The sequence below is a fragment of the Pteropus medius genome, unplaced genomic scaffold (genome assembly GCF_902729225.1).
Source record: "Pteropus medius unplaced genomic scaffold, Ma_sr-lr_union100, whole genome shotgun sequence".
In the NCBI taxonomy this organism is placed as follows: domain Eukaryota; kingdom Metazoa; phylum Chordata; class Mammalia; order Chiroptera; family Pteropodidae; genus Pteropus; species Pteropus medius.
In genome coordinates this window covers 11,811,918-11,828,652 of record NW_024351543.1, presented here as the reverse complement: position 1 = coordinate 11,828,652, position 16,735 = coordinate 11,811,918, and the positions used below count along the sequence as shown (strand labels likewise).

General features: G+C 41.0%; 1 protein-coding gene across 9 annotated transcripts in view; it reads left to right on the top strand.

Annotated features, from left to right (window-relative positions):
- STAC (SH3 and cysteine rich domain) overlaps positions 1-16,735 on the top strand; it is a 122,066-nt gene that overhangs the window by 44,252 nt on the left and 61,079 nt on the right. For 8 of the 9 annotated variants that reach the window (XM_039843385.1, XM_039843384.1, XM_039843383.1 and 5 more), the window contains exon 2: positions 176-452. In XM_039843385.1, the coding sequence (XP_039699319.1) occupies positions 176-452 (277 nt within the window). The remainder of the gene's footprint in view (positions 1-175; positions 453-16,735) is intronic. The other variant, XM_039843380.1, reaches the window with a different exon arrangement.

The following is a 16,735-nucleotide window of genomic DNA, read 5'->3' as shown; positions in this document are numbered from 1 at the left end:
CTGCCGAATACCCTCAAGCCACTGACATCACCCCACCTACACAGGAATATGTATGAGCCTCCTGGGGACTAAGGGTGTCAGTGGGAAGCGAGCAGTGCGTGGAGCGGACCCCAGCCTCACAGCATGAGTCTGCACGACTGATCGTAAGAGAGTCTGTTTTGTCATTGCATTGCAGCTCCAGAAACTAAAACGATCACTTTCTTTCAAGACCAAGAGTCTGCGGAGCAAAAGTGCTGACAACTTCTTCCAGCGAACCAACAGCGACGTGAAGCTGCCAGCGGACCTGCTGGCTGAGGTCAGCCCCAACTCCAGCCCACTCCCTGCCCCCGGAAGCCTGACGTCCACACCCACCAGGGCTGGTCTGCATCCGGGCAGCGGCAAGGCCCATGCCTTTCAGGAACACATCTTCAAGAAGCCCACTTTCTGTGATGTCTGCAACCACATGATCGTGGGTAAGCCTATCCCCTGTCCTCTCCTCCAGGTCCCAGTGCCCTGTGAAAAGCCAAGGGGGAGTGGTATAGCACGGTTCTGGTACCTGCAGACAGACTTTGTGCCTCAGAGATGTACACACAGGAGGATTGCTTGGGTGTGTTTTGGAGAAACAGTATTTGTGAAAAGGTAAAGGAAGCAAGACTGGGCAGAGGGAGAAGCTAGGTTGTGCTACAGTTGTAACAAAGCCCTCAGAGGATTCCCCCAGGGAGTTCTAGCCCTTGATAGTGTAACTTGCATTGAGACTGAAGATCTGGGACTTCGTAACCCTGCATCACCTCTTGCTGGGTATGGGCAGCCCCTGGGCAGGGGACATGATTTTGAATAAAGCAGTTTTTTTGTTGTTATTGTTGTTTGTTTTTTTGTTTTTTTTAGCTGAGGGCAATTAGCAGAGAGGGAATCAGGGGGAGGCAAAGACACTGAGCATTTGGGGATCGAATGCTTCAGCTCTGCAGGAGGATCGGAGTGCCACATGGCAGCATCCACTACATGTGTGTGGCGATGTCTACCTGGGGCAGCCTGGGGAAGGGCCTATCGCTTGGTGAATTCCAGGTGAATGACCCAGATAGGCAGGTGTGGGAAGGATGATTCTCATATGAGGGGACCTTGGGGAGGTACTGAACCAGGCAAGAAAGGTGATTCAGCCAATATTATAGCTCTGAACCTGGAAAGAACTCACTTGTGGTACCTCAGAGAAATGGTGGTAGCCTGAGAGTCCTAGGGTTGTACCCAGATGAAAAGAGTGACCTGTGATGCCTCAGATAAAAGGAAAACGTAGGCCATTCAGAGCCACATGCACAGAGATTCCTCAGTTCACATTCTTCTGTGTCTCCTGTGTCAGAAACTCAGTGACCAAATAGACGGAGGGAATTTGGTGGGACTCAAGTGAATTTAAACCAGTGCTTTCAAGAGCAGCAGTGTATCCTGGTAATTGACCAGTCACCACAGAACATGAGAAAAGAGGAAAGGCCAATGTCTGCTCTCAGGGGGTGTGAGGATGTACCCCCACCCCCAACCCCCTGCCAACCTCAGCAGGAGAAGCTGAAGGGCAGAAGCTGGAATCAGGAGAGGAAAATAAGGCTGAAAATCAGCAGATGCAAGGCCATCAGTTGTAGATTATCTTCCTGAGACGGTGCTAATACCTCAGACGTGTAGCTATTTGAATGCTTAGAGTGCCAGGAAGAACAGAGAGGAAAGGGATGTGAGAGACAAGTCTTCTCCACCCCTTGGTCCCCACGCCAGGCCTATGCTGTGGCTCCTAGTCGCTTATAGCCTGGACACTCAGCTTCAGGTTTGACAATGAATGCTTCAGAGAAGAGCACTTTTAAGGTCAAGAGCCTCAGATAGTCAAGCTGGGGCCAGAGCCCGGTATGGCCCTAGGCAAAAAGCTAGTATATGTTCTGCTCACCTTCCAGCTCCTCTCGCCTGACAGATGTCCCTCCTTCTCAACCCCGCATCTCCCCCTCAGAGCCATTTCCCTGTGGCCTGGCATCTCTTCTGAGTATGACAGTTATATCTCATTTATTGAGGGGATTAGGGGGTTGGTGCTATCAGGAAAAAGGAGAGGGAGAGAAGTGGATGGAGCAGGAAAAGAGCTAAACGAGGACATGGTCTCAGCTGGAGTCTCTGTCAGCCTGACCTGCGGGAGCTTTGGCACATGAATTGCACTAGTCGGTCCTACCTTGAAGCCAGCCTTTTATATCCTGGTATCAGTGGCTTTCCCTCCTGTTCCCATGACAGATGTCATTTGATTACCCATTGGACAAGGTGGCTTATGATCCGTTGAAGAAAATTTTCTGGAGAAAGGGGTAGCTTGAGTCATTAGCAACCAGTGTACATACATTTCCTGCCAGTGTATTAGTGGTTTTTTGCTAGTGTAACAAATGATGACAAATAGTGGCTTCAAACAACACAAATTTATTACCTTAAAGTTCTGGAGGCCAAAACTTTTCCATAGGTGTCACTGGGCTAAAATCAAGGTGACAGTAGGGCTGCGTTCCTTTCTGGAGGCTCTAGGGGAGAATCTATATTCTTGCTTTTTCCAGCTTCTAGAGGCTGCTGCACCTTGGCTTGTGGCCCCTTTCCATGTCCAAAGTCAGCAGTGGCAGCTTGCATCTTTCTCACACTGTGGTCCTGACTCTCCCTCTTTCCAAAGACCCTTGTGATTACACTGGACCGACCTGGATAACCCAGGATAATCTTCCCATCTCGAGGTCACCTGGTCTGCAACCTTATTTCCATCTGCAACCTTGATTTCCCCTTGCCATGAAGCATAACATATTCACTGGTTCTGGGGATTAGGACATGGACATCCTTGGGACGGGCCGTTCTTCTAGGCAGGCTGTCTAGAAGAAGAGAAAACCTTGGCTAATCACAAAACTGGCTTCTGTTGATTCCTTTCCATCTGACTCTGACGTCAATCATGCAATGGTTGTATTTCAGCTGATGGCTTTGTAATGTCACATGATGAGAGGCCTTTTCATTCAAACTGGGCAAAGAGGTACCTTTCTGTTTGGTGCTCAGAATGAGAGAGCAGTGACCCATGTTTTGCTCCTGACTATTCTTATGTCATAGTTAGCCCTTTCCCTTGCCAGATAAAATGAGGTGAGGGAGTGAGGATGGTAGAAAGACCATGAGCATGGAATCAGATGGCCCGAATTTGAGCCCCGTGAGGCTGTGTGATCTAGTGCCAGCGACACTCCTACTCTGAACCTATGTCCTCATTTTACATGGAGATGATAAGACCACTCTCGGGTTTGTATGGATTAGTGAACTGGCAGAGGAGAAGTACCAGGCATCTAGTAGGCTCTCAGTAAAGGGAGCCCATTGGAGTTGGTATTATTATTATTAAAAGAGAAAATAATCATTAGTCTCCTTGAGACAAAGAAAGATATTTGGAGGGTAAACCAAATTAGTTTATAGGAAAAAAAATTTTTTTAACTTAATAGGCATAAATAATGAAAAAATAATGTCCCGATAACCACAAGTAATTAGTCTCTCATCATCTACGTAGCAATGTTCTGCATACACCTTAAGCATCATCTCTAACTCTGCATTTAGTTTTTTGTGAGGGATGGACAAGCAAGTGGGTGTTTAAAAGAGAGTGTTCATAATGCTGCATATAGTATGTCAAAAGAAAATTGTGAAGAACCCTGGGAGTTTGATGTGGAAAGATTTAGGATGTGCAGCTGTGTTTTAAAACGCCATATTGGAAGAGTCAAGAGACCAATTCCACATGCCTTTAGAAAGAAGGTTTGGGAACAAGAGATAAAGTCAAAAGGCAAATTTCTGTGAGAATCTAATCATTTAACTGAAGCACTTGACCTGTAATTGAACGGCTTGCCTTGTGAGCAGCGTGTGGTTTAACTTCTGTCGGGCATAGTTTGTCTCGAAGGTCTTTTCTTATTTAATTATCTTATATTCTTTGAAATGAGACTTGACGTGTTTGTCGCTTTCCAAAGAGGCCAGTGTCTGTCATCATTGAAACTGGACAGATCAGTGGTTTCCAACATGGCCAGGAAGGCAAGGTTCTGCAATTCTCTTTACCCCTGACCAAGACCCAGGTAAAGGGAAGGATATTCAAAATGGGGGGCAATGTCAGCCCCTCTTATAACCATACATACAAGGCCTGTCCTCATCTTCAGAAAACCATTATCTACTCACATTCTCACTTTCTATTCATTATTATTCATGTTCTTTCTTCAAACAGGCCACATTTAGGAACAGTGCTTGTGTGAATCAAGGATTCCAAAAACAATGCTGCCTAACGAATATTCTAAAACTCCAGCGCTTAAAGTAGCTTTCTTTTACTCTTATTTAGGCATCTTTGGATCAGCTGGGGTTTGGCTGATCCATACTCAGATCAGTTACTTCATCTTCTCTCTGTTTCATATTTCTTACTCTTTCCTTGGACCAGTGGACTAGCCATATCATGTCCTTCTCATGGCAAGGACAAGTGGAAGCCTACAAAGCCTATTAAGGCCTTAAATTGGAGGTGACTGTCACTTTTACTGGCATTCCAGCAGAACGTAGGCCAATCCCAGGTCGAGGGATGGAGAAATATACTCTGCCTCTAGTAGTAGGGACTACAAAGCCACCTGGCAAAGGGCCCAGGTACAGAAAGGGATGAAGAATGGAGTAAATAATTCAATCTACCACAGTACCGAGAATGGTCTCTGGATTGCTAATCCTTTTAGTTCAGTAGATTCTGCTAGGTCATATTCTTCCACTTTACTTCTCCATCTGGATGTGACGCCTAGCATCTGACTGCGAGCGCGGTGGGGAGGGGTTCTCACTGTGTTCCATGTTCAGAATACTTAGGCCATTTGGCCTCCAATTTAGTTTTTGTGTTTGCCTTGCTAGTAGCTTCTGAGTCTGACGCCTCACTTTCAATTTCTACACAAATTTCCACCGGGCCTTTTCAAGGCAGTGCTATTCATAACCCTTAAGTAGGTGATGACAAGTCTATTTTAAATCTCATTGTGACCAGCGTGAAAAGACAAACAGAATGTGTGTTTTTAAAATGAGTAACGAAATGAGTTCACCTCTGAGGAATGTCACAATCATTGCCCTAAAGAGGATTCTAGGTATACCTCAAGTACAGCAATAATTTTGAAAGACTCTTTTGAAAATTACAAAAGAAAACATGCCCTGTGCTAAAGAGAATTGCGCTATACTTAATTGTGATACTCTTATCACAATTAAATTTGTATTGTAGCTGCCGTTTTATCTTAAAAAAGAAAGAGGGGGAAAAAGTAGTCAACAATACTTGCTGCTCTATTCAAAGATACAAACAAAGTAAACCAAACAGTAGACTTCCTCTTAAAAAGGGGTGGGGGGAATTAGAGAGGCAGGAGGGAAGGGGAGAGAGAAAAGGCAGGAAGAAGGAAATAAGGGGAGGAAGAAGAATGAGGTGAAGTAGAGCCGATGAATGTTTTAAGTTCCTGAAACGATGCATAGGCCTTTCTAGTCAGTGAGAGTAGAGCACGGTTGAACTGTTCCTTTTCTCTTTCTTTCCTCTTCAAATCTAGCCTCTTGTCTCTACATACATCACTTGAAGATTTGTTTCTTCGAGTCACAGGTCATCTTCATATTCTGAATTCTAGGAAAAGACCACCTGCTATTATCCTCTTAGAATGACATTTTAGAAAATATATTAAAGCAATTTTTTTTTCTACTTTCTACTGAGAACTAAAGGTTATATAATAATGGCCAAGAAAAATCAAATCTCATTTGTGTAGTTTCTAGCTGATGGATATTTCTTTAAAAAATAAAAGGAATCCGGCATCCTCACTGTCTAGGATTTCTGAGTTAGAATGGACACTGGGAGTTAGGTTCACAAGGCCTCACTCCGGGCCTTGCCTGACTGCCTGTGCCTTGAAACTGGAACAGCTATACATTTGCCACAAGAAAGTGACCAATAAAAGTAGACCAGGACCTCAGCCTCATCCCCTGACCATCTGCTTATAATTTCCTTAGCTGTTTCACTCTGTAATTCATTCCCTATTGCCAGCTTTGCCCTTGCCCTTGCCCCTGACACTTGAGACTGCTCCTCCCCTACAGACCTGGTTCCCAGGCCTCTTAGGTTAAGCAGGCATGTGGCATGCCTTCCTGCCCATCTAATCTTGCCTCCAAGACATTTTTTTACCTTTCATGATCACCCCCTTAGACTATCCCTTTCCAGAAAAATGTGGTCGCCTATGAGCCAAAGGTAATCATTGAGACCCATGAGAAACAGGCAGTCAAGTGTGCTTGTCAACTCCCACTCTGGATGTCCCACTCTTTGAGTCAACAGGACTCAAGACCAAGTCTTAGACTAAGAGAATCCTCTTGTTCTTGATTGGATAGACATTCTTCCTCCACCAGGCACATCTGCTCTTGCCATGCTTAGGCTTTGGCAATGGGAGCGAGGGGTAGGGACCTCATCTTCACTGTGCATCTTCACTGTGCATCAACTAAACATTTTCCATCTATGACACTCTGTCTTTACATTGAATTAACTATCTACAGTGACTCGTTTCAAAAGAGCATTGGATTTCCTTCTGGTAATCTGCATCTCATTGAAATTTCAAAGAATTGAACAAGTCAACATATACTAACTAACTCAATGCATTAGTCTACTCCATCAATTAAGGTTTTTCTAAGGGACTCCATTCTTCTATTTACTACCAGATACCTTGTTTCCAAAACTTTTTTTAAATCAACTAGATGTTTTTAGTTGATGTCCACTCAGAAGACACAGCATATTAAATGGGCTCGTATTTTCTATGCAAATATTTAGCAAAACAGATTTCACTGCCTAAAATTTCAAGTTTTCTTATACAGTCAATGTAGAGTCAAAGAATTATTAACTCTCAAACTTCCCAATAATGGAAAATAATAATGGCTTTGTCTTAGGCAAAAATACCTGAATTAAGAACTAAGATAGAGATTCTTATGAACATGGTTTGTTGTGGGGAGTGCCTTCAGGAGAAGGGGAATCAGAGAAACGGGAGGGCCAGGGGAAGGAGCTAAGCAAGGATATGATCTCAGCTGGAACTGGCTTCAGACTGGTCCTACCCATGGGGTGCTCTGGAACACAGGATTATATCACCTAGTAGTCTCACCTTGAGACAGAGAAGCTGGCCTTTGTATACTCCTGTCACTTAGCCATTGACTATGGCTGTCTCCAAGAGGCAGCGGGGTGTGACACCCCAGGCAGAGAGGACCCCATTTGGCTGAGAACAGTTCTCTGAATAAAGGGCACCCATGGACTCTTACAGCATCTAACACTCACTGCCTCAACATGATAAATAGATCTGGACAAGGCACTAACAGCATCACTACATCTATAAACATACTCTAATGCTACAAGATGCAATATAAAAACATCCTCCACTAGGAATGAATTTAAAATGCAGATGGACCCCTGATAATGTTGTACAAATAGCATTGTGTTGCCATTGTAATGAATAATATAACATGAGGAAATATTACATTACACTGAGTCCAGGACCTCTCTGCTCTATTCTTGTTAGAACGTTAGTTTAATTGTTTCCTGACCTATTTTGACCTCATCTGATTGCTCAAAAAGACCGATAAACCAAACCTTGAATGGAAAAACACTCTCTCTCTCTCACACACACACATATATACATAAAACTAAAAAGACAAAGCTGTGTTCACTAAACAATGAAGTTGTAAATTCACTAATGACTTATTAAGACTTCGATTCAGGTTCAATGTCCTCAGAAAACATTGTACGTAGCATCTTTCAATTAAAAGGATACAAAAATACTTTTAAGCAAGCATCTTCTGTTGGTTTTCTGAAAATTTATTCTTGCTGTCAACTACTATTCATTTTAAGAAAACTCTCACTGAAAATTACCTAAATAAAAAAGTAAACCACACTCCTTCCAGCAAAGATGGAGCAGAAATGGATATTGGTGGGCTCCAAGGAAGGAAAGATCTTAGAGTCTCACAAAGAAATGGAAGTAATACCTGTTAGGGGCTTGTTATGTTCTGGGGAAGCACGTGGGACCTGCAAGTCATCGCTTTGAAAATGTAAAATTCTTTGACTGCTGTCACAAGAGAAGACAGGACGAAGGGAGGTAGAGAGGACTGCCCATGTTACCATATTTCTCACCACTCTCCCTCAGACACCCCGTTCCCTGTGGAAGGTTCTAATATTGTTTCTGAGCCCATTTTTCTGTGCCCTAGTATTCTGCTGTTCCTTCTGGAACATCTGGAGTGCCCTTCCTTCCTGCTCCATCTCTCCATCTAACCCAGTCCCAAATCTATCAAAACCCAATTAAAATGCTTTCTCCAGTTCTTGGGTAACCACTTGTTTTCTCTGATGGCATGACATTTCCCAAACAGACTAGACTTTGGCAAGCTCCTTGAAGACATATCAGGTCTGACTTATGTGCCTATTCCCACATCAGCTAACACAGCACACACCTGATACTTAGTGAACATTGAAAAAGTAGTAATTAGTGAGTGGGAAAAAAAAATAGTCTGCCTTTAAATTCTAACCAATAGAAATAGAAGCAAATTAAAAATAAAACACGGAAAAATCTTTAATACTTCTAAAAGTCACTCCCAGGCAGATCCAGGCTCCAGCCTGCTCAAAAGGAAGCTCGACACAGAAGCCCTATTTTCTCGCCTGTCATCTTTCTCTTCATTTCTATCTGTGTTGCATATTTTAATGCAAAGTTGCTTGGCTCACAAAGGGTCATCACAGTGCATAATATTCCTGTTCATAATATTCCTGTTCAAATAAAATAACATCCTGTCCTGCTTAACACTTTTGTCATAAAACCTTCTGTTACAATAATACCTCCAACTTGTTTTTTTATATTTGCCTGATATGCGTTTATCTACCCTTTAAACCTTTTTTGTCACGTTAGCTACGTGCTTTTTTTGAAAAGAAAAAAATATATATTTAATTGGATTTTAGATTCCTTTTTTTCCCCAACCTGAATTTTTATGCTTAAATAGAAGAGGTTTATGGATTTGCATTTATTGCTATGAGTGAAATATTTGGCTTTCTTTCTGTCTATTACTATATGATTTCTATTTTGTGTTTCCTGTTTCCTTCCATTTTGTGTGTGTGTATTAGCAGTGTGTGGTTTATGTGTTCTTTCCTCTTCTAACTTACCATGTTTTTGGAAGGTGAATAATGTATTCTTCTCCTAAAGAGGTTTAAAAAAACAAACAAACATTCTTTATTCTCCATTTCTCAGGTTATTAAAGTAAAAATAAATATGGTATTTTCATTCCTCTGTTATTCTAGATAAGCTCACCAAACTTTTAATCCCAACTCCCATCCCGCCAGAAATTGTATTTCTACTTCTTATTTTTGCAAATTCAGTATAGCACTCTTATCATTCCAGATTTTTATTGTTATTCCAATGTTTTACAATTCAGACCTTCAGACTAAATCTTAAGATATGTGTACATATTATAGCAAAATTTACATATCCTTTTAGACATTTCTAGTTCTAACAGATTTCAGTATTTACCACGAAGTCTATTATTACATAACATCTTCATTTTTAAGCTCTTATTTTTGTTCTGTTTCTTAGTTGTGTAGGGTATATTTTCAGTAATATTTTTCAAGAAGAGAACATGAGCACCAGAGGTATATGAGATTAAATTGCCATGGGCCCCACTTGCTTGGGTAATGAATCTCTTGCAGATTGGATTGATTGGTGAGCAGAAACCAATTCAGGGCTTCTTGCTGTTTCCACTTAATGTCCCTCAGCCATATTCTGTGGCTTCTTGTCCCTGCCCACTCTGCTTTTACTGAAGCCAATAGCACAGTCTCCCCTTCTGTATTAGTCCGTCTAGGAACTACTGCTTTATGATAGTAATTAAATCTTCTGTAGTATCAGTTCTATTCTTCACTATCTCCAATAAGGATTTCAATTGCAAAATTTTATTTTTTGCTTCCCTATATTCTCCATGCACTTTTTTGAGTTTTTTAAAAATTTCTTCTTTTGACTCCTTTATCATAATATCTGGTTCTCTTGTATTTTATTGTCAACCAAAAGCAGGTGCTGTCTATAATTGTCTTTGTTTAACATAGTATAACCCTTCAAAATATGTCTTCTCTTCTGGCATTGTTGAAAGGAATAAAGGAGATAGGTTATGTAATACAGTCACATAGACGAGGCAAAGGGCGAATGTGACAGCTTAGGGCCCAAAGGGTGGAGGCTGTGGGATGTCATGTTCACTGTGGCATCCTTAGTACTAAGTTGGCACCCATTCTGTAATAATTGTTCAATATGAATTTGTTAAGTGAATGAATGAATGAATGAATGATGAGTGCTCAACCAATGAGAAATATTATATCAGAATTATTTGTTATTATTATTATTATGCACAAAGCAAAATATTCAAAATTAAGATGGTAGAACTCTAGTAATCTCAGTAACCAATTATCCATCAAACATTGAGTGCCAACTATGTGCCAGGCCCTGTGCTGATAGCTAACATCTTCGTAAATTCAAGTGGGGAGACTGAGAGGTAGCAAAGGAAAAGGGAATAGAACTTACCTAGAAACTGGATGAAGTGAGTAGGAGCCCCTGCCACTTTAAGCTGAGACCTGTTGGGCCTCCTTTCATGACATGCTGTAGCATTCAGAGGGCAAAGTGTGTTAACAACAGGCCTCGTGATGTTCTCACTGGCCTGCCAAGGACATCCCATCTCCTACCCTCATCCAGGTGATCAGACTGACATGTCCTGAAGCCAGATCACAGATGAGAAGATATCTGAACCCTATTTAGGGGACTAGTTTGGGGAAGTCAGGAAGCCAAAGGAACGGTTAGAGACTAGTTAGTCTCAACGATGTTAATTATACTTCTACACGTGTTCCTAATTGTTTTCCTCAATGTGCACATATGCAGATATTAGGAAGACATGGACACTGCCTCCCGTCTCCATCCCATCATTAAACAATTTATGACTATCAAGAATAAGGAAGGGGCCAAGTAGTGAAAAAAGAATCTTCATGTGTGTACAGCTTTCCACCAAATAAAAATTTCCCAAGTTACCAGACACTGCCACTATCTTATCAGTATAAGAAAGAAAATGCAAAACTTCATTCCTGTGAACTGTTTATTTTACTAGTAATTGACCAAAGTCTTAAATGGTCAAATTTGGGGGAAAATCTTTAAAAAAAAAATAGTCAAAGGAAAGAGATCATCCCTGTTCAATTATAGATCATGATGTTTAAAGTGCTTTGGTGATTTCCTGAATCACAGCAGAGAGATCTTTCAGAAAAATAATGGGTTTTTTTGCCCAAAGAAGAGATTTGTATTTTAAAATCATACTTTAACTGAAAGAAATGACAATACGGAAAAGTATTTTCACTGCATGTATAACCACCCAGAGAGGATGTAATTATAATTTAAGGTGATCTTTTGTTAAATTTTTACTTATTCCTTATAGGTCATCAGCTAGATGCTATTTAGTAATGTCATAGCAAGTATATTCTGAATACATATATTTCCATGTTTTTCCAAGACCTACTGTGCTTTATACATTTTCTCCTTGTCCCATTGACCAAGTGGTACCCAGAGCAGAAAGAAAGGAGGAGAAATTATTCAAGGAAGAGCTTGATGAACAGAAAGCAGACACTACTGTGATATACTTTGAGAGTTTTCTAAATTTGAAGATACAAAGCCTTTTCCTGACTGTGCTATTGCTGATTCACATCTTCTTCCTTGAAGTTCAGACCAAGCCATGGCAGACAAATGTAGAGAGGCCGCCTGCCTTTGTCCCATAATTAATTTCACGTGTGGAGGCTAAGGGTCTACAGGAACTGGCCATCTCCAGTTATAACTACAGGGAGATGAAGACCTGTTGGAAAAATGTGTATCCTGCACTTACATTCAGCTTCCATTACAGGGAATGCTCCACAGACCTACTTTGGAATGGTCACCTTGGTTGTGCAGTCACAGTGGATACCACATCATAAAATGACTGAACTGGGCCAGTAGAAAAAATGGGACAGTCCTCTGTGTGTGCCTGAGACTCAAAACATCAGGCAAGTGTCTGTCTGTGTATGGGAGACAGACGGACTGTCCTTAATGGCCGGGTTATGATGTACAGATGTCTCCCATAGACATCTGTACATCATAACCCGGCCATTAAGGACAGAGAATGGGAGCAAGAGAAATACATGGCTAAATCCTACTAAAGCATTTTCTTTGTAGCTTATCAAACACTGCCTGGTTGTGCAACCAGAAAAACAAAGCATAGATTATTTTTTCACATGCTAACCTTACCTGGAAAGAAAATCTAGAAGCCTATATCTACCCTGCACTTTTCTCCCCAACAACATGACAACAAAGTTCATGAGTGCACACACTTATACCTGTGTGTACATGTATATACCATACACACACACTCCCACACTCCCACCTTCCACCGCACAGGAAATGTGTATTTCCATTGACACAGCAGGATTATGCTTTAAAAAATTCACGTCCACTTCAGCCTATGCCTGATCCCTTACAATCTAAGATCCTAACACCATCTTTACCCCGTTTATAACACCATAAAGAGAAGTAACAAGAATCACTTATCATTAGAACTGAGGAGAGACAAGAACCACTGTGACTGTGTTTGACACAGGAGGACTGTATCACTTTCCATGAGATCATCCTGATATCCTTGCTTGAGAAGAAATTTCAAGGAACATTCTCTGAGCATTCATTTCCTCATTTTAAAGAGACAAGTAAAAAATACCTATCTGATAGAGTTGGTGTAAGATTAAATGAGACAGTGCCCCAAAGCAGCAGTGTTTAGTTAGTAGTAACTTTCAAGGCTCTTTGCTTCCTGTTTTCCTGTCCTGCTGCCACAGGGACATGTGCTGCTACTGGCCTGCCCTCTCTCTCAAGATCTAGGCTCTCACTTCAATTGCCAGAACTTTGCTGTTCACATGCCTTGTCATTGCTGAAATACTTAAATATGTCCACAATAGAACAAAGTACCCCTTTCTCCCCTAAAACCTGCCACTTCACTGATGTCCTCTCCCGCTGGGGCAGATGGCACCTGCATGCTCTCAGCTACCTGGCCAGAACCTCAAGAACATCTTTGACTCTTCTCTGCCTGCTCTCTCCAGAAAGCCCATCCACGAGCAAATTGTCAATTCTACTTCTGTGATTTCTCTGCGATCAGGCCCTTCTTCCCTTCTCTACTGCTCCCGCCCCAGTCCAGGCTTTAGCACATCTCACATGACCTGCTTCAAGAACTTCCTAAATTATATTCTATCTGTTCATCTCTACTTCCTCATCCACTTTACACACACTGCCAAACCTCTTCTGAAAGCAAACATTGAATTACTGGTTTTCTCGGGAGTGCTTGCACTAGCTCACTGCCTGAAGTGACTTACACTCAAACTCCTTAGCTTAATGCTTATTCTAATCCTTTCAGTAACTGACAAAGGGAAAGAAATAAGGTCTTTGTCCCATCAGATTTGTAGAAGGTGAAACTTCAGTCGTTACCCTTGACAGTCATCATCAATCGCACTGGTGAACATCTAAAAGTGGATCGTCACAAACAAACTCAAAATACAGACCTGCAAGAGAGAACCAAGAGAGAACGCAGAAAGGTGTAGAGGAGTCAGGAGTGGGTGCTTGCATCCTGGCTCGGCACTTAGTAGGTTGACTGACCTTGGACAATTGAATTTACCTTCTCTCAATCTTGGTGTCTTTCAGATGAGACTGAAAATAATAATACCTACTTCATCGAATTTACTGATAAAGCGATATATATATATATATATATATATATATATATATATATATATATATATATATATATATATATATATATTAAGTTTAGAGTTCATGAAGTGTGTGTGTGTGTGCATGATATATATATATATATATCATGAAGTTCATGAAGTGTGTGTGTGTGCATGATATATATATATCATTCACACACACACACACTTCATGAACTCTAAACTTAAAAACTATTCATTATTATTAAAGCTATCTTTATGTATGAAAGGTTGATATTAGTAGTGGTCAAGTTCCTAAGAAAGCACAAGCACTTCGGGGAATGGAGAGAAGGGGTAGTGTGTAGACTGGTCAATCCTTTCTTGGGCGATCCAAAGATAAATACAAATTCTCAAACCTTAAGCTGAAAGAACAGTTCTGAAGAAAGCAGACGAGGTCGTGAAAACTGCAGACCTCAGAGAAGAGGCACAGGCAGAGTAGCAGAGATTATTAATACCAGAGTCAGGGATGTCAGGTCCAGATAGTTTCCAGATGGTCAAGAGAAAGTGATCATCCAGGAGGACGTCTCCTCTCAGCACTTTAAGCCAAACACACGAAACAGGAGGAAAGCTGGGTGGCCGTGGTATTACCATGTGAACTGATGACCCAGAGGGCAAAGGCTGTGGACTCCAAACTCAAAGCCCTGAGCCAATCCAACTCCTGTTACTATTTTTGAAGCTCAGTGCGGGCGAGGGGCGGGGGAAGTAAGGAGAGTTTTTCCACTAGTAGTCAGGAACCGAAATAGGAAAGATCAACAGAGGCATTTATAAACAATGAATGCCATTAATTTTTTTTTTTTTAAGCTAAGAAGGGGCTGGAAACGTTGTAGTGTAGCAAGGAGGCAGGGAAAGATGGCCCAGAGGTCGTCACGATCATTAGTGGTCTTTCTGCTTGTTTGATGGCCTTTCAAGTCTCTGGTGAATAACTATCTTAGTGAATTTCCCAAAAAAACTTGAAAACCATCTTGTTCAATTGAAATTACAGTAGGGGAGACATAGGATGGGTTACTTTTAATCAGGGTTTCATGACTAAAGTTCAACTGCGTTGGAAAATATGTTCCCCTTTTTTCCCTTTAGCAAAAAAAAAAAAAACTTTCTAACTCTTGAGTGATATCTAAAGTATTAGGAGCACTTCAAACTGTATTGCTCTAATTCCAAAGCTCATGTTCTTCTTATTACACCACATTAGGAGGACAGTGACAGGTAACCTAGGGCTCCTTTTGAGATGGTGTGAAAAGAAGTCATTGCAAACCCTGGTTTGATGTATGTCTGCTTAACTTCCAAGAATGGTGCAACAAGAAGACCATTAGACCAAGAGGCTGAAAGCTAGTATTTTAATACCAGCTCTGCCATGAAGAAATAGTGTAATGTTTGTCAAATCATTTGGCTTCTCTGAGCCTGGGTTTCTTTATCTGTAAAATGAGAGAGTTGGCTAGATCTGAGAGGGCAAGTTGGTTTCCATAATAATTGATTGGCAGTGATTGCCCAGAGAAGTTTCTAAAGCTACACCATAACTCAATGAAATAATTATTGTGACTGTGATGTCTGCCATGAATACAAAATGAAGGGCTTCTTCAACACATATACTATGTATTTGCTATCCCTAGGCTACTGGTCTCTAAGACGGGTCTTCTCGAAAAATTAAATGTGCATGCAGATCACTTGGAAATCTTGGGGAAATGCACATCCCGATTTAATTGGTTTGGGTTCAGTCCTGGGATTCTGCATTCCTTGCAGGGTCTTAGGGGATACCAGTGATGCTGGTCCAAGTTATCTTTCTGGTCCAGTGATACTCTTAACTCAGCAAGTCACTAAGACTTATGTGGATGGCTGTAGGTACCTGGGAAAGAGAAAATGAAGTACAGAAATAATAGAGAAAAGAGCTACTTTTAAATTTTCGTAAGATTTATAACTTTATGTCTTACATAGATATTTATTTCATTCTTTCCACAGGGACTAAATAAATATGGGGTGTTTATAAATAATTGGGTATGCACATGTAAATATCTGACCCAAGGAATATACAAAGTTCTAAGGAAACTAAGTAAGAGAATTGCTCTACCTGAGGAGGAAGAGGTCAATGAAAATTCCGTAAAGAATGTGACATTTAAGTTGGGCACTGAAGGATGAATAGGAGTTCACCACTCCCTACCAAGTTCAGTATAGTTCTTAGGAGCACCTTCCTATCGAGTACAAAAAAAAAAAACACAACATGCCATATATTTTTTTAATTTAACCATCAACTCTTAATTTCTCAGAAGCTGATGATAAAACCCTACAGATTTACCCATCGCTGCTTCTCTATTCTTTTCACAGACTCCTCACATAGGAAGCACCATATCCAAAAGGGAAATCAGGAGGTTACACTACTTGGCTTTGATCTGAAATAGTATTTAAAAAGAGTTCTGGACCATTTCATCTTTTTATCCCTGATTTCTAAATATGATGAATCAAAGATCTGGTACTTTGATGCAACCAGAAAATATAGCTAAAAGGTTTCAGTAAAACTTAGTTGAGTGAGGGGAGTAATAAATAAGCAAAGGACACCAGCCAGAGATGCAATCTCAAGTGTGGACTAAGTCAGACCTGATTTAGGATGCCAGCTTTCCCACTTACTAGCTGTGTAATCCTGGTAAGTTGTTTAAACTCTCTGATCTTCAATTTTCCATCTGTTAAGTGTAGAATAATTAACTTCAAAGAATTGCTGTGTTAGAGAGAACATGTGAAAAGTTCCTAATTTTTGGTGATCCTAATCACAGCACCCATATCAAGTGGCCCTGATCCCAATGGTCTCTCAGTTTTCAACACTTTAAGACTAAAGACAGGCAGTTCCGTGTACAGAAAGAAAGAGTGAGTTTATAATCAAGATACTTGGGTTGAAATCTCATCTCTGCACCCTTTTCTCCATTGGCCTTAGACCAAAGACTTCCCTCCACAAGCCTCAGCTTCCTCAGCTGTAAAAATGGTCTGAAAATA